At 39.6% G+C, this 16,675-nt stretch overlaps 4 protein-coding genes across 5 annotated transcripts; all 4 read left to right on the top strand.

Annotated features, from left to right (window-relative positions):
* Positions 1–551: 551 nt before the first annotated feature.
* On the top strand, positions 552–3,384 carry LOC124412936 (protein spaetzle). Its single transcript, XM_046893168.1, has 6 exons — positions 552–880; positions 1,887–2,025; positions 2,142–2,341; positions 2,424–2,483; positions 2,775–2,878; positions 2,975–3,384. Exons 1-6 carry the CDS (start codon positions 767–769, stop codon positions 3,189–3,191), a joined length of 834 nt encoding a protein of 277 aa, XP_046749124.1. The 5' UTR covers positions 552–766; the 3' UTR covers positions 3,192–3,384.
* Positions 3,385–6,061: 2,677 nt separating this feature from the next.
* On the top strand, positions 6,062–8,132 carry LOC124412938 (twisted gastrulation protein homolog 1-A-like). Its single transcript, XM_046893170.1, has 3 exons — positions 6,062–6,568; positions 6,637–6,840; positions 7,044–8,132. The coding sequence occupies exons 1-3, from the start codon at positions 6,361–6,363 to the stop codon at positions 7,382–7,384; spliced, it is 753 nt and encodes a 250-aa protein (XP_046749126.1). The 5' UTR covers positions 6,062–6,360; the 3' UTR covers positions 7,385–8,132.
* A 518-nt stretch (positions 8,133–8,650) lies between these two features.
* LOC124412937 (protein trunk) lies at positions 8,651–10,314 on the top strand. Its single transcript, XM_046893169.1, has 2 exons — positions 8,651–9,111; positions 9,214–10,314. Exons 1-2 carry the CDS (start codon positions 8,814–8,816, stop codon positions 9,702–9,704), a joined length of 789 nt encoding a protein of 262 aa, XP_046749125.1. The 5' UTR covers positions 8,651–8,813; the 3' UTR covers positions 9,705–10,314.
* Positions 10,315–11,380: 1,066 nt separating this feature from the next.
* On the top strand, positions 11,381–15,060 carry LOC124412932 (DNA helicase MCM9-like). Of its 2 annotated transcripts, XM_046893164.1 has the most exons (11): positions 11,381–11,537; positions 11,791–11,932; positions 12,104–12,265; positions 12,480–12,605; positions 12,684–12,790; positions 12,889–13,105; positions 13,176–13,251; positions 13,500–14,037; positions 14,133–14,342; positions 14,600–14,766; positions 14,915–15,060. In XM_046893164.1, the coding sequence occupies exons 1-11, from the start codon at positions 11,443–11,445 to the stop codon at positions 14,968–14,970; spliced, it is 1,896 nt and encodes a 631-aa protein (XP_046749120.1). In that variant the 5' UTR covers positions 11,381–11,442; the 3' UTR covers positions 14,971–15,060. The 2 variants fall into 2 exon arrangements, with proteins under 2 accessions (XP_046749120.1, XP_046749121.1); XM_046893165.1 differs by lacking the exon at positions 11,381–11,537 and having other exon boundaries at positions 11,920–11,990; positions 12,049–12,265.
* The last annotated feature ends 1,615 nt before the right edge of the window (positions 15,061–16,675 follow it).

Here is a 16,675-nt window from a genome sequence, read left to right as displayed (position 1 = left end):
TAATCTTTTGTTACTAATTCCCGTATATTCTATTTTTATAAGTTTTATAGAGATACAAACAACTCACGAATATAATTACTTGATAAATACTCAAGATACGACTATATCTTATTGTAAAATTCATAAAAAATAAAATCACGACTACGCAAAGTGACTACAAAGATCAGTTAAATTTACAAAATATTAGCCCATCTTTTTAATGGCTGACTAAATTTTAGTCGAACCTAAATTGTCGTACGTCGATGTTGCTCCTGAATTCGCATCGGTAGGCACAATCTTAAATCTCAAGAAATCTGAGGCATGTCATCGCTTCTATCAACGACTCAGCATTCGGTAGACATTTTACCATTGTACTAACCTTTTCCAACGACCTTTCCCCTACAGGTCTGCAACGGCCTAAACGCATCGTGCACTTGCCAATTGTCCCAATCCCTTCGCCCCACTTGCGACTCAACCCCTTTCCCCTTCCTCTCAGCGGTATTGGCGAGTAACCCGACTGGTCATAAATACACGAAAGAAGGTTGCCGCCGGTTTAATCAAGTGCAACCTGTTAGAGGAACGATACCGGCCGCGTCTCCTCGCTGTGAAAATACCTCTGCGGTATAATTATTTATTTACCGGAAGTCAGTGACCAGTCAGTGAAGCTGCCACAAATTAGCAAGGTTTAATTCCCGATTCATTGTGATTTTATTTACCATTCAGACGAAGTGGCGCGCTGATCTAACTCGCGAATAAGCGAATCGCTAGCTGAAACCGCGCTAGTGCGATGACGTTAACGAGCAGAACCGTCAGTCGACGGGAATCCCCCGGCAGGCGGATTTCGCCGCTTGATCAACTGCCTCGTAACCTGGTTACAGTCGGATTAATTTTCACCACCGTGGTGAGTGGTTTTTCTAATAGTCAGGGTTAACCGACATTTCGCCTCTCTCAGACTTGTCTTAAACGGAATGTTTTTTGCCCAAAGTTTATCTCCGTGTACTTTAAATGACGTGTTTACGAGTCATTACATTACGTAACGATGGTTGCCACCTTCTGCAACGGGGTTCTAGGTACAGGTTGCAGAATCGTTGACGTAGAAGCGAAGCAAACAAGGCGAGATTCTCTCGGCGTCACTCGGAACGTTGGAATAATTGGAAATATCAATACAAGCTGCTGTGTGCAAACCGAGAGGAAAATGATAAACATTTCTCTAAACTAAAAAAAGAGTTTATTTACTGATAACAAACGTATATTTGTATATGGCGAAGGCAAAGTTTCATCATCATTATCAAATTTGTGTAGTTGAACCAAAATCGTGACGTATTAACCATATTAACAGAGTTCTATCGGTCATTACTTGGCCCGCAGTTAAAACTTGATGATAATAAAAAAACATTTATTTCTCCACATCTAAATATACGTTTGTAAATAATAAATAAACTCTTTTCTCGGTGTTTGGTGACGTTCTATCGATATTTATTATCACGCGGAATTTAACGAATTCGGAGGTTCCGATAGCGCCTTTACGGGACCATCTTTGACCATTAACTCCAAATATAAATATAGTTACGAACTGTTTACCCTCGGCTGTGGCCTTGGCGATTGCTGATGCTATCTGGCATTCGAGTAATTCCCATAACTGTTCGCCGTTCGCCTTTCACACGAATATATTTCAAGCTCGCCTGAATATCTTTCTTCTCAGTTCTCCCTCTTTCTCTCCAAGCATTTCTATAATATCCCAATTTCAACGTCGCGACGCGTCGATTTGACGTTAGCTTCACCTCGTTATCGAGGATAACAAGTTTTACTCAAATACTAAATACTCGGAATTTTGGGCATCATTTTTCCTATCAAAAAACAGCCGAGAAAAGTGCATCTATCCTTACGTACAAAACTTGCTGTTTCAGCTCTTCGAAATGAGCGTATCGATGCCTTCGGCGACAGTGTCCAGGTCCTTCGACAAGCACGACGAATACGTCCTTCCGAGAACAGAACACCGTTGGCAATTGCTGAGCGAAATAAATGCAGAGACGAATCGAGACACCGGTGAGTAAATCGCTTTCCCCATGTTTTTTCTTCTTTTTCAAAACCATAGCATAGAGTGCATGAAAAGCGTAGGCATAGAGTGCAAGGATCCCTCTGACGTATCTCTCTGTCTTCAGGACGTGACGGATCATCGACCGGCGATATAGTTTTTCCCGACGACGAATCGTCGCCTGTGCTAAAAACTTTCAAACCTGGACCAGATCCTGCATGCAGAGATGAAACATTCTGCGAGAAGACGGATTCCTACCCAGAGAACTACGTCAGCAACTTGATAAAGCGGCAAAACGATCTCAAGTATCTTGCCGTAGTAGACATGGTGAGATTTCTCCCTCCTCCTCATCCTTTTCTGTTAATCACGTAAAAGAGACGGGCAGTAATTGGAAAAAAATAATTCGCAGGTCGACGATATCGCCGAGAGATTCAACAGAGACGACAGCACTGCTCTTTGCGTTACGACGGTAGGTGTCAAATTTTTCTCCGCCTGGTAGACGTAAAAGTTATGGCAAAGTTGGTTGGTTTAAAAATAAAGCGTATCGAATTTTTCAGTCCAAATCTTTGTCAAAGTCGGTCAAAATAATTTGGTCAGGAATGGAGTATAAATTGAAGAGATGAAAGGTCGATTCAAGAAATACTGCATTTTGCAAAAACATAGGCAAAAATGGTACTATTGGCCACAAATTGTGCGTCTTATGAGTACCCGAGTTTTTCGATGAACACGCTAATTAACCTAATTATAATTTATCATCCAGGAGCGGCTCATCTTCCCCACGGCTGCTCAGAACAAGGATAACAATTGGCTGTTCATTGTGAACCAGGAAGGCTTTAGACAGGGAGTTCGGATCGAGACATGCCGGTAAGTATTAAGACGCGTGCAATGATCAATTCTCTATTGTTGATGGGCGAAAAGGCTCGCGATGCAGTGATTCATTGGCTCTTAACCATTGTCCAGATCGCCCGAGGGAGAATGTTCGGTAATCGGTGGATTCGCGACCGGATACAAGACGATGTGCAAGCAGAAATACATCTACCGGCAACTGGCTGCGATTAGTGAAAACGGCACGGCGATTCGGGACTTGTTCAAGCTTCCTTCGAGTTGCTGTTGTCACGTAAAATTGGAATCCCCTTACGCCAGGATGAGGATCGAGACCCAGTTTAATCCGACGTAAAACCGATTACCTACTGCAGTACCGACGTGGAAAAATTCTGGTCGATAATCAGTGGACGATACTAGCAAATTAACGAGCCATTCGTGAAGATAATGGCTTCGCAGATTTTCACCCGTACTAAGGATAAATTATAAGTCGGAGTTAGGATTTCTCGGTGAAATTATAGGTAATTGGTAAGGAAGTTCGTTGGAAAGTAACACGGCGATACGTGATAAAAGTTTGTTCCTTGACGATGTATTCAAAATTCATCGTTTCATGCGCTCTTTGGAGAATACAGAAGAGACTAGCGCGTTGCTTGGTTTTTACTCGATCGTGAAACGAGCAAATTATATCGTTAATGGGCGCTTTGCTTGGATGAACCAAAAAATAATGTGACTCGTATTGTACTTTATATTATACAACGTACGTAAAGTATTGGATGAATTTTCAATGTGAAAATCAGTCCGACAAGCACAGACGATAGTGAAGAAATAATAGATGTAAGAGATAGGTAATATAGTGATAATAATTATCATAAACATAACGATGATGATGATGGTAGATTTTAAGATTGTCAGGACCATTGCAATTTCAAGTAATTAGCCTGAACTGCTTAATGCTGCGCGTATCGGGTATTCAATTAATGAACTTATCGAATGAGCTTGGCTGGTCCGACCGTCTGCAAGGATTTTTACGCCTTTCACTTACACTACTTTTTTTTAGCTTACAAAAATATATTTAGTTACATATCGCGCGTAGCCTATAACAGAAAAACATAGTACAATATCGCAATTGTATTTAAATAATTATGTACGTATGTAATAAAATGTATCCACCGCATCGATGCTGTACGTTTTTGTGCACATTATGCCTACCACGCGATCCTGCAAATAGCCTGATACTCGAGAGCGAATTGTTTGCAATTATTCCTGAACGGCATGGCCAAATATTGGTGTGCAGATTGAATATATTTTCAGGTACTTGGCACACGAAGTACCTCAAAGGAAAGAGAATTCACCGGAATTGATCGAATCAATTTTACTTAGCCAAGAGGGAAAACGGATAAATCCTTCGTGCTTACTGATTGTGTTAAAAAAAAATCGTGGAAGTCTGTCGACCACGTGATAAGTGATAAATGATTTAAGAAGAATCAGAATTTTCCGACATAACGATCGAAGGCTAATTGATCTTATTATTAATGATGGATATTAACAATGAGTATAAGATTGATGTGGGATTTGAGTATGAGTATAATGAGTATAAGGTTCGTTCCTAACTATACTTTCCGAGAAGCGTTGTGTACACTGTGTCTTTTAAGAAACAGTCCGATTTTCAAAGTTTTCTAGGATTTGAAATGATGTGAAAAAATCTGGATTACTTCTCAAAGTCTTTACTTTATGGACCAGAAGCTGTCTAAGTCAAACGTTCGAAACCGTTATCAGTAAAAAATAATTTTGAAAGCAGGAAATTCGAGTTTCAAATTTCGACCGTGCCTTTGAAGACCCAATGTACACACAAAGGTTCAAATTCCTGACAAACGAAAAGCCTCTCTCACCGCGCGATGTTTATTCCTAATCCCGGATGAAGGACGAGTCGATATTTGAAATGAATTAGACCCTCACCTGTCAACGACCGGTGTATTAAAATCCACACAAATGAGGCTCTGTCAAAATCCGTTGAGTAATTATAGGCAAAGCATTATGAACGTATTGCACAACTGTAGAAAAGCTCAGGATCCCTTGATCTATCGGTAAGCGGATTAACCAATAAATCCAACTCTTGCTGTTCCAAATATTCATTTTCCAAGGATTTCAACTCTGATACAACATACCTGCAATTGGCACAGCTGCGCAAAAGACTTGCGACCGATGACCTATTCGCACCCTTCATTATCCCTTGACCTGAGCTTTGTCTCCGCTACCCTTTTAATCCCTCGGATCATCGAAGATAGTTTTACGAGGGTTAATTCTATGCCTGCCCTTCGACTACCCGGGTACGAGTATTCCAAGAAAAAGGGGCTCGACAGCTCGCGAAAAGCGACGCGTACGTATAACAATTGTGTCGATGTGTTGGATGTTTATTAAATAGGCATCGAATGTAGATCGCGCAAATTTTTCAAGTCAAGGCGTATATTTTCAAGCCTTTTCTATACCAAGCGATGCTTCGATTATTGGCAAATGTTACCGCGAATTCCGGTGTGTTGTACACGATTGTCTATACGTATCGATTAATTAACCTTTTTTTTCTTAATCTAACAATAAGAAGAAGTTTCTTTCTACACGCCGAAGCTCTCAGCTATGTTAATTGAGTGAAAATCGTTTATAGTTTTCAATGCTTATGCATTTTTTTGTCGGTGCAACATTAAATTTGTTTGTTTAAATTTCTTTCACTTGAAAAAGGTGGCCTCAATATCAATTCACCGTCGTACTGACATCAAATTATCGCAATTGTGCGAAATTCTGCGGTATATGTAAACTGTTTTGTTACTGCACAATAAACATAAAAATATTTTTAAAAATACTCGATTAGCTGAAGAAAAAAATTAATTTCCTCGAGTAAAATATTTCCTTTCCCACCCATCAAGTATTAAGAATTAGCCACTGTTGATCCAACAATCCTTATTCCCCTCCGTGCGAATAAATAATTTTCGTTAATGATATGAAAGCGAAACCATTTGTAACAAGGAATGTCGAGTATAACCAAATCTAGAAATTACAGCAAATTAGAATATACAACAGGCTAACAAATCGGTCGTTCCTCGTCCGAGCCCTCATCCTCACCCCCACCCTCCGATAGTACCCCACCCAGTCCTTACCTGTAGGAACAAGAGAATGACTTGCGAAGGTATAAATAACCCAAACACAAATCAACTCAGAGCCAATGAAGTAAAACTTGTCGTCGAAGAGGAGACACGCGTGCGACACCCGCGCACATAATACACGCAACGACACAAACACCCACACATACGTGTACATATAGATACATGTATACGTAATAATATCTGCACGAGATAGTATACATACAAAGAAAGAAAGAAAGGAAAAAAAAAAGAAAAAAAAAAGAAGGTATCAGTAAGAGCATGTGCATTACCCATACGTAGAAGCGTGGGCGAAGTTACAGCGAAGGGAGTTACAATAATTTGTATACGGTATGTACAGTACAGTAATCGAATAATCTGCGCGTAGGAAAGATGTCGCGTGAATTTATTGCGCGTTTGACAGTTTTGCTGGTGTCATTAGTAGCAGCCACAAGTGCCTGTAACCAGGCGGTTTGCGGCAGCATAGTTAGCAAGTGTTTATTGACTGAGAGCTGCAAGTGCGACTTGAAGACTTGCAGCTGCTGCAAGGAGTGCTTTTTCTGCCTGAGCTACCTCTACGACGAGTGCTGTTCGTGCGTCGGTAAGTCGAAGGATACCTTCAACCTTCCATTCATGGAACGAAAAACCGTCCCCTTATTTCCCCGAAAGATCTCTGTCCAAAGCCGAACGCGACGGCACGGAATCCCCTCGGCGCAAAGTCCCACATCGAGGAACTGGACGAACCGGTTCCAGGACTCTTCCAGGCTCTGACCATGGACCCCGATCCTCAGGAGAGGTGGACGAGCTTCAGCTTCCCGGTCGACTTTGACGCCTCGCTCTTCGACTCAAGGCCCGAGTTTATGTATCACATCGGTAAGCGAGATCCACTTCCTGCCTTATCCCTCCCCCCCCCCCCCCCCCCCCCTCCTTCCCCCTGTCTTTTACTATGTCAACTCTGCATTATTTACGTATAGTTCTCGTTATTTACTTAATTTTAGGCTAATCTTCTAATTCCAATTCTCGCTCTTCTTCTCTCTCTCTCTCTCTCTCTCTCTTATTCTCTTTTCCATATCCAGGCGAAGACTCCAGGCACCGGGGCACCGTCTCCGGTCCTCGAAACGCGAGAATCGTGACGCTGAATTGCACGGTTGCCTTCATAGCGCGATGCAACTCCTGGAACAAGTGCCAGACAACGTGCCAGAGCATGGGAGCAGCCAGCTACAGGTGGTTTCACGACGGATGCTGCGAATGCGTAGGCGACACCTGTATAAACTACGGCATAAACGAGTCCCGGTGCAGGCTTTGTCCTACGGTTAATCGGGTGGCGGATGACGAGTACGACGACTACGGGCAGGGGGATGACGACGACGACCAGGATAACTTGGAGGATTATCTTTTGGAGGAGATTCGGGATTAGGAATATTAATACCGCAGCCGGAAAGGTTCGCGCTTCACTAACGACCTGATGATATAGCCTCGAGGGTCTCTGGACTAGAAAATATTAGTTAGACCTAGAAATTTGACGGATTCTAATTTTACACCTACTCGGATTTCGTAGAATTGAAGAAAATTTTTATCATAATTATCGCGTCCGAGGTACACGCGGCGCATCCCTCGAGGTTCCTTGATAATTAATTTTATATATCGTTAAGACGATAGTGCATCAATAATTGTACCATATCTGAAAATCGTTCGTTTCGAAATTGTGATATATTTTTAATTTTACGAGAAAAAAACAACGACTTTGACGCGCTCGCGTGTTTTTCTTCACCTTCTTCTCGAACGTTTTATACGAATAATATTGTTTCACACGTATAAATCACTGTGTATATGTATAGATATAATATATGTGAATACAATTGTCTGGTTATAATCATACACTGCGTAGAGTTAATTGATAGTTTTCAAGCATTTTAACGATTTAGTAACATGTGTATCTCAAATTATTAACAATACACGCACGTTTCGTTATACTTCTAAACTAGTAATTTATCCATCACGCTACTTTAATAAACAAATATTATAATATTATCCCTTCGTAAGGTTTATTTATAGAGCGGTACCTGAAATTACCAAAATTTTTTTCCAAACCGTGTACACGTAGAACGATATTATATGTATACACCTACGGTTATACTAACAAAGTATTCGCACATTTATCTGTATCTATGCTACAACGCTTAACAAAGACGTCCAGAATGCAGACGTTTACGATGGTAAAAAAAAAAAAAAAAATATAGATTCATATTCTTAATTATAAATGTATAAATATTATTTTAAAATAAGAAAAATAATAAAAATTAAAAACAAAAAAGAAAACCACCGTCTTCATTACTCTATAAATTATCAATTATCCTCTATCGTTGTCATGTGTCATTATAAGAATAATTGACGGACAGCAGAGGAATGAAAACCTTTTTCCCGCTACATCACTGTCTAATCCTAATTTCCAACAATAACTTGGGTGTACATGGGTTGATACCTAAGTTTAATACAGGTGCAGTACGGAAAGTTATTAGAAAACCTTTTACGACTTTGTACAACCGTCGAAATAATCCCTCGTACCCTCTCCCTCTTACCTTGAAACCATAGATAGAATGAGGGAAGAAGGGGCAAAAAATCCAGGTCTAAATAAGTCGCGAACCTTTGAGCTCAGAACAATCAACGAGTACCTGCCAAACGACAAACGTCACGCAGTCTGTGAACATCTAATAATCTGTGTCGAAGTAGGTTGTAAGAAACCGGAGATAGATAAGCAAACATTGTGCTCCGAGGACACGCGGTGAAGGAAACTTGCCAGTAAACAGTTGAATTGAGAATCGGACGATAGATTATTGCCAAGTACGATGGGCTTGAGGCTGGACATTGTGTTGGTGCTTTTGTTGTGTTTGCATCACACGCGCTTTGCCGTATTCGGAGCATCGATCAAACGCGATGGAATCCAGTTTTCGAATAACAGCGGAGATACTGACGTCGGACTAAGTGCAGACGTTAAAGGTCCCGAACAATGTCGTACCATCCCGGAGGCCATCCTGAGCACCGTTCTGGGGCCGGCGTTCAATGCGAGGTACATGTCCATCATTGATCCCAGAGAAAGCGTTCAGTCGGAGCCAACAGTTTCCGGAGTCGTGAAACGAAAGATAAGTAAGGCCCCGACATAATTTCGCACACAACTAACGATTCGACTTTGACCGTTTTCTCTTCGATGATCTTGGAAATTTGATTTGTGAATATTCATGATTCCAGATAAAATACCGTCGTTTTATGTCGACGAAGAGTACAATTCCGTGTACAGTAACGCCCCGGCTTGGGATTTCGAGTTTTCGAACATAAAATACGAAGAGGAGTTACCTGCAAGCAACCCGAATACAGAGGAAAACATGTCGGAAGATAGAAACCGGGAAATCAGACATGTGAAAAAAAATACACCGTGGCAATGCAACGCTAAGGTTGAATGGATCGACCTGGGAAACGATTATTTTCCAAGATTTTTGCGAATCTTAGAGTGCGAGAAGACCAACTGCTGGTACGGTTTTTACACCTGCAAGCCAAAGTCTTTTACAGTGAAAATGTTGCGTCGCTACACCGGAGTCTGCATTCCCTCACCGTCTCTGAACGTCGCTTCGACGCCGACGAATATCGACGATTCCAGCTCGTCTGACGAACCGAGGGAGTTATGGGTCTGGGAAGAACGGGCAGTCAACTTCTGCTGCGAATGCGTCGTTACCGCACCCTGATTTCATCGCTCAATCGAGAGCAATGATGTGTGTTTACAGGTGACTTCGCAATGGTTCAATTTTATTAAACTACTCTTTTGTGCTGCATACATAATGGTTCAGGTATGCATGTCCACGTATATGGGAAAATTATTGTATTCACGTGTAAGCGTTACATTAAATCACATGACGCTATTTTACACGCAAGCGATGGATTGCTATTATGTTTGGGTATCTGAGTACCAGAATTAGCTTTATTCCAATCTCATTCAAGGCTATGAACGTTTACCCTTGTGTAAAGATTGTATAATTCAAGATAGAAAAATTCAAGAATCATCCGTAAAAATTATAAGAGAGATAAAAATCAGATACATGGACGACTCTGAACTTCAACTCTGATTGTTCTAGCATAATTTGCAACACAGGGCCAGTTTTGAATCGCCTGTGTTCAGGCAACCGTAAGTACATTTGTGAAACGCTTGCCTACGCTCAGGCGGATTATGGCTAGTTGAAATACCACAAATTGAAAATTATTTTTCAAGATAAATTAAGTAAGCTGCAGCAATCACGCATTAGGATTCATCGTTATTCATATGTAATAAATTCAAATTCATTTTCCTCTTCCTTTAATATTCACACAATATCCACATTGTAATTTCGTAAATACGAATAAAGGCTGTTGAGAATATTTTTCTTGAATATTCTGACATATGTTGGTTAATCGTCTACCCCACTGCAGAGAAAAAGGAAACGACACATAGATAAAAAAAAAATTCAAATCAAGAAACTCACCAATTAAACTTCATGCGATGGATTGTAACCTCTGCTGATCCTTGCTAACTTTTCCACGGAATCGTATAATACAGCACAGAAACATTCGTTTTGCATCTTGTTGTAACTGAACACAGCAAGACCATTGGTCTGTAAATATTTTAAAATCTATTAAAAAGTCATCCATGAAAGCAACATAAAGACATGAGGTTTTTGGACAAGTCAGTAAATTCACGAGGCTGAAGTTAGTAACGTTAACTTATGGAACCGTTGAAACAAAAAATCTTATTTTTCACCTTTAGAATACCCGAAAAAGTTGAATTAACAAAATCTGAGTTTTTCGACGTTGTATTAACGGTTTGTTGTAAGTTTGTTGCTTGTAAGTGACAAAATCACGACTTTTTCCAAAGATACATCGTCAAAATAATAACGTTACAAATTTCAGCCTGATGTAAATTCCACATGAACAAAAAATACGTACATACATCCGAAGCCATATTTCATCGACATAAAGCACAAAGTAAAACCTCTTAAGAATGTTGCGAATAATGCATACCTTGTTGTAAAAATCAGCAGAGTCCACGTTTTCACACGCCGCCTGCCTTCTCGAACTCTTCGAGCAATTCTTGTTTCTTGTTTCCCGTCTGATAGTCAATCACAGATATATCTCGAAGAATCGCGAGTGTTGACGATTGTTCTTCGTCAGAACTCGAATTAGAGCCGGTAGAGAGAGAAATGAGAGACATGAAACAATCTAGACAGCAACTTTTTTCCAAACAAACGCGTTCTTCGACCGTCTTCACACTGCATCGATCGTCAATTTTTCGCGATCGCTTCGATCTGAAGTTCGTGCGTTTGGTTTCCCGCGCCTCTTGCGGATCCCGACTGAAGTTGACCGAATTAAATCCAATCCTATTTGCTCTGCCTCGATTCATCGTTGATTCATTTGTTTCCATTGGGATTTGAAATAACTCTGTAAGCAGTTAAAATGCTTGAGAAATACTTTTTAAAGTACCACGAAGATGATTTGATGAAGATACTTGAAGCTGTTAACGAAACTCAACATTATTCGATACACGTAAAGTACGGAGCATTGTTGACCATTCTTGCCATATACTTTGCACAGCTAGCACTACAATTGAATCAAATGCCATTCGGATTTTTTTTTTCTATTCAAAGTAATACGAAGATAATACATTTCAAATAACTTTATTACGATTGGAGATAATCGCTGTATCAATAACCTTAACCTATAAGCTCTGGATATAATTTGGTTTCTGCTGTTTATGTAAATACATACACAACACTAAATATGCAATACACCTGTGTTTTTCAGTTTTCTATCCTTGGTTGAAACGGATCAAGAACTTGCCACTATACTTTTGCACAATCCTCGAGAGTATTTGCCGCTCTGCGATAAATCGGCAATAACAGCGCAGGAAAAATTATTTAGCCCTGGACTGATAGTAAAACAGAAGGTATAAAATTCGTTTATTCCATGTCTTAATACCGACTCAGGATACATTTTTATACTGTTCCAAATGAACAAAGTGAAAGAAATAACGAAACGTACCGATACAAATATTTGATATCATTTATCTCTATATATATGAAACTAGATCGTAATACAGATGCAACTGAAATTTCAGATTCATACACGAATAACATCTTTCCCGATAAAAGTAAACCAAAGTCCGATTGGGGAGTTGATTTCTACCTCAGGAATCGCTGTGCGAACGTCGCAGCCTACCGTGTTGAAAGTCTGTCAGCGCTATACCTGTCGTAAATGTAAACACGTTACCGTTGTACAGGTACATAATTCTCCTGCTGAGTATATTAATTCTTCTACTACATTCTTCTACAATTTCTATTCCATATTTTATGCTGATTAAATAGCATTGAGTTGAAAAATACTCTTTGCTCGCTTATCTTTGATCATTTTGTATCATTAGATCAAAATAATCTACAATAGAGAGTCTATGACAACATGAAACATAGAGTTAATTTTGCCTTGATTTTGAACAGTTAGAATGGGAAAGAAGGAAATTCACGGAGACCAAAGAATGCGATGCATGTCACTCAAAAAGCATCTTTACAGATCCAACTTTGCAGCAGAACGATTGCTCAGATTATCAAGAAGTAAAAATTCAGGTAAATTTACATATCGCGGATTGATATACTAATCACGTTTAGTATGAACTTCACTAATTCGATTGTTACCATGCTTAGGAGAAATGTCAGATTGACACAAGAGCTTCATATGCTAGTGGAACTCGGATAATTCTTTTGGATGACTTGGTTGATAAATGTAGACCCGGAGATCACGTTGATATATGGTAATTTCTGGAGTCAATTCATGTTTCGAATCTCTGTTAAAAAGCTGTGCTTCTAAATAGTGAATACCTTGTTTTACGACATTAAACTATTTTCCTAGTGGAATGGTGATAAGACAATGGGGCTCATTAACACCGGGTCAACGAGCTGAAGCAAGCACTGTGATTATGGCAAACAGCGTTGCTGTCTCTAGTAAAATGAACGAGGCACAATTCTCCACCAATGAAGCGAAAGAAATATTTGCCAGGTATTGGGAAGCTCATAAAGCACAACCTTTGGTCGGTAGAGATATCATACTTGGCTCACTTTGCCCTCAGGTATAAAATGAATCTACACCTTCAAATAATTCGAGCATTTTAACCACAGAGACTACGTTTATTTCCCCAGATCTATGGTATGTACAATGTCAAAAAGGCACTTGCAGTTGTGCTTGCTGGCGGAGTATCAAAGTCTCAAGATTCTGGTAAGCCTATATGAAATATTTACCAATACCTCCTATACCTTTCAGGTAATAAGTTTGATGATAATGAAGAAATTTTGATCACCAAATTCACTAGACAAATTATCACGTTATTGCTCCATTAAAAACTTCCAAAAAATGCAGAAAATTACGTCTACATGACATGAAGCTGTTAGACACCATGAGGGTATTATTCTCAATAACAATTTGCCATGTAGAACAAGAACGTCATGATAATGTTTCAAAATTAGGTACACGAATCAGAGGTGAACCGCACCTGTTGTTTATTGGCGATCCCGGAACCAGCAAGTCACAGCTTCTCCGCACCGCGGCTAGATTAGCCTTGCGTTCTGTGTTAACAACTGGTATCGGTTCAACCGCAGCTGGCCTGACAGCTGCTGCGATCAAGGATGAAGGAGGTTGGCAGTTGGAAGGTGGAGCATTAGTATTAGCTGACGGCGGAGTATGTTGCATTGATGAATTTTCCTCAATGCGGTCACACGATCAAGGTGCAATCCACGAAGCGATGGAACAGCAAACAATATCAGTAGCTAAAGCAGGGCTGGTAAGCACGTTAAATTCGCGTTGTACGGTAATTGCGGCGACTAATCCTATCGGCGGACACTGCATTGATGGAAAACAAGTTGTAACATCTTTAGGAGACGCTCTTCTAAGCCGATTTGATCTGATCGTGGTTCTAAGAGATAATCGGAATGTAGAATGGGACGAGATGATAGCAAGCCACATTTTAAAAACAGCTCAGGAATCGGCAGAAAAAAAAATTACCATGTAAGATCGTTTTGCTTCTACAGGCTTCTGTGTGCATGATCTTATTAGAAGTGTAACTTATCTTCAAAGGAGACAATTGTCATGTATGATTTTAGTGGACCAGAAAAGCAGCTGAACATTTTGGAACCGGGTACCTTATGGACAGAAGAAACGGTGAGGGACTATTTCGCTTTGGTACATACACTCAAACCTGTTATAAGTCCAGAGGCTTCAGAAGTAATTAGAGCCACTTACCGATACCACAGGTTGAACCCAGAGAGACGAGCAGAAAGGACAACTGTACGACTCTTAGAAAGCCTTGTTAGGTAACTCGTTTAAGCTTTTCGTCAGAGCTTTAATTATCGATAATTAAATCAGACACATAGGTTTTGCCATAACATTTTGAAACATTGACAAATAATAGAGTTCCATTACGCATAATGATGGCACTATACCATCCCTCCCTCATCCTGCAGAAGCTACGCACTTATGGGGACATGCCCGAAAGGCTATAGCAGGACTAATTGTTATTATTATTATCATCGTAATGATTGAATTATCAAGGATTTCTAATGCACAATAGGTTAGCTGAGGGTCATGCTCGCCTAATGTACCGTACGCAAGTAGAATTAATGGATGCTTTGGTAGCTGCGCAATTGGTGGGAACCGGTCGTACGAATTCCACTCATAGTTCGACTGTTACTGGTCATCGCTTTCCAGCAGATCCAATGGCCGATTATCGTGCAGACGGTAAAGAGTAGACCAAGTTCATTAGGTCAAGGAATTAACTTCGTATTTTGGTTTATGACGTAAAATCTTGTTCAGATGTTTTTTATACAGGCACTGTACACTAGGTTGGCCCTTTGTATGCTATGCTACAAGAGATTTGTATTTTTAGGGATCGATATCCTCGACAAGCTAAACCTGGGACATCTGAGTGAGTCACTACGATGAATATTTTTAACGATTACTTGAATGAACATACATTTGATAAAAAATAAAAAACTGTTAATAAATCATGTTAATTACAGTTAATGCGAGGTGAAGAAATCCACTAAGCTGTAATCCTAATTCTTGTCATTTGTTTTTTTTTTTTTTATGGTAAAAGTACTACAGAAATATATTTTTGCTATACTTTTGTAATTTAATATTTCTAGCTTTGTTTTGTATTAATTTTAGATCATTCATTTGTGCTGATGTAGATATCCTGCAGATCGTTTTTTGGTCTACTATTTCATGCTAGAATGATTGAAAATTAAGTTACATATTTGCCGTATCAAGAATCTGTAGTTTTTACTATCGTGGCCATGTATTATGTCTTTTTCCTTCAGGCCTTCAGAACAATATATGTGAAGCTCGAATGTCATCAAACTTTAAACAAATGCGTATCAACTTCACAGTACCGCCTATGTGCGTTTAATTCGATGATGTGTATCAAGCTTTTTAATTCTTTGAATCTTTTTCGACCGGCAGCTGAGTAGTTGTAACTGGACCTAATTATTGCTTTATCAAACGTTGCAAAGCCTACCAAACACTTCATTCGTTATTCAATTTGAATCCAATGTGTGAGAACTTCAGTAGCCACTGATATAACTTTGGTCGGGAACTGTATTATACTTATGCCTAGCCATTTTCTGCGCAATTATAGAATATTATAATCAATGAATACAGATAACAATTTGCACGTAGATTGAATAAAACAACTCTGAGATGCTTCAAGGATGAGTATAAATAAGAATTATTGTGCCGAGAGAGTTGTGATTGGGAAACCATAAGCGACAACGTAAAACAATTCTGAAATAGTTTACTTTTTTGCAGATGTTGGTAATGGGTAAGCTCGCAAAGTAATTATTTCCTTATATGATTCGACTGTGTTATTAAACGCAATTTTCATGATATTAGCGAACACTGATGTACATGCTAACCTATATGTCAGTGGCATAATACCTCGCGTCGAAATCCACGTGGTTAGGTCAGTGGATCTCAATTACATTTTCATTCGAACAATTTAAAAATCGAGGATTGTTAATTGGAAGTGTGAAAAAATGGAAATGAATTACGTGAAAATATTCGTTGACTGAAGAATATAAAATAATTGATTTAAGTATTTTTCAAAATCGGCTAAATATCGACTAAAAATATCGAAAGGGTTAACATTCTTTTGTTTCGATTTTCAAAGGTCGAAAACTTTTTCTCTCACAATCGTTTTGCGGGACTACTTTTTTTCCGCTAATGACTGAATATATCTTCGATCAACGTACCTTGTTCATCTGGAAATCACCGGAAAATTTCAATTCACGCCTGAAGCCGCATCCAACGACAATTTTTCGAACATCTGACCGCCTTGTGCACAGTTCACATGGGATTTCCGACCGGTCGAGACTTGCTACCGAGAGCAGCGCGGCATTCAGTCGCTTTCGAGCAGCCGTAGTGGAACTACGCGAGTAATAAGTCTAGAATTCAAATCGGCATGTACAATCGGCTTTGACTATTCGGGACATGGCCGAGCAGTGATACATTATATACGGTTAAAAAAGGCTGTGTATTGTGATTCAATCAGTGTATAAAGCCCACGAAACTCAGTGTGAATAATATACGAACGGCATGCAGCAGCGTATTACCCAGAAAAGAGCCGAGGTACTGAAACAAAAACAGTCGA

Source organism: Diprion similis, chromosome 12 (assembly GCF_021155765.1).
Source record: "Diprion similis isolate iyDipSimi1 chromosome 12, iyDipSimi1.1, whole genome shotgun sequence".
In the NCBI taxonomy this organism is placed as follows: domain Eukaryota; kingdom Metazoa; phylum Arthropoda; class Insecta; order Hymenoptera; family Diprionidae; genus Diprion; species Diprion similis.
The sequence above is the reverse complement of the archived record's forward strand: the minus strand, read 5'-3'. Positions and strand labels throughout refer to the sequence as shown.

What these genes read in the sequence shown, in the direction of transcription:
- LOC124412932 (XM_046893164.1), top strand. Translation starts at nt 11,443, where the DNA reads ATGCTTGAGAAATACTTTTTAAAGTACCACGAAGATGATTTGATGAAG. An exon ending in AACACGTTACCGTTGTACAG is followed by an intron (nt 12,266 to 12,479) that starts GTACATAATTCT and finishes GATTTTGAACAG; the next exon opens with TTAGAATGGGAAAGAAGGAA. An exon ending in GGCCGATTATCGTGCAGACG is followed by an intron (nt 14,767 to 14,914) that starts GTAAAGAGTAGA and finishes TTGTATTTTTAG; the next exon opens with GGATCGATATCCTCGACAAG.
- LOC124412936 (XM_046893168.1), top strand. Translation starts at nt 767, where the DNA reads ATGACGTTAACGAGCAGAACCGTCAGTCGACGGGAATCCCCCGGCAGG. An exon ending in ATCTTGCCGTAGTAGACATG is followed by an intron (nt 2,342 to 2,423) that starts GTGAGATTTCTC and finishes AATAATTCGCAG; the next exon opens with GTCGACGATATCGCCGAGAG. An exon ending in CTGCTCTTTGCGTTACGACG is followed by an intron (nt 2,484 to 2,774) that starts GTAGGTGTCAAA and finishes TTTATCATCCAG; the next exon opens with GAGCGGCTCATCTTCCCCAC.
- LOC124412938 (XM_046893170.1), top strand. Translation starts at nt 6,361, where the DNA reads ATGTCGCGTGAATTTATTGCGCGTTTGACAGTTTTGCTGGTGTCATTA. An exon ending in CGAGTGCTGTTCGTGCGTCG is followed by an intron (nt 6,569 to 6,636) that starts GTAAGTCGAAGG and finishes TTTCCCCGAAAG; the next exon opens with ATCTCTGTCCAAAGCCGAAC. An exon ending in CGAGTTTATGTATCACATCG is followed by an intron (nt 6,841 to 7,043) that starts GTAAGCGAGATC and finishes TTCCATATCCAG; the next exon opens with GCGAAGACTCCAGGCACCGG.
- LOC124412937 (XM_046893169.1), top strand. Translation starts at nt 8,814, where the DNA reads ATGGGCTTGAGGCTGGACATTGTGTTGGTGCTTTTGTTGTGTTTGCAT. An exon ending in AGTCGTGAAACGAAAGATAA is followed by an intron (nt 9,112 to 9,213) that starts GTAAGGCCCCGA and finishes TCATGATTCCAG; the next exon opens with ATAAAATACCGTCGTTTTAT.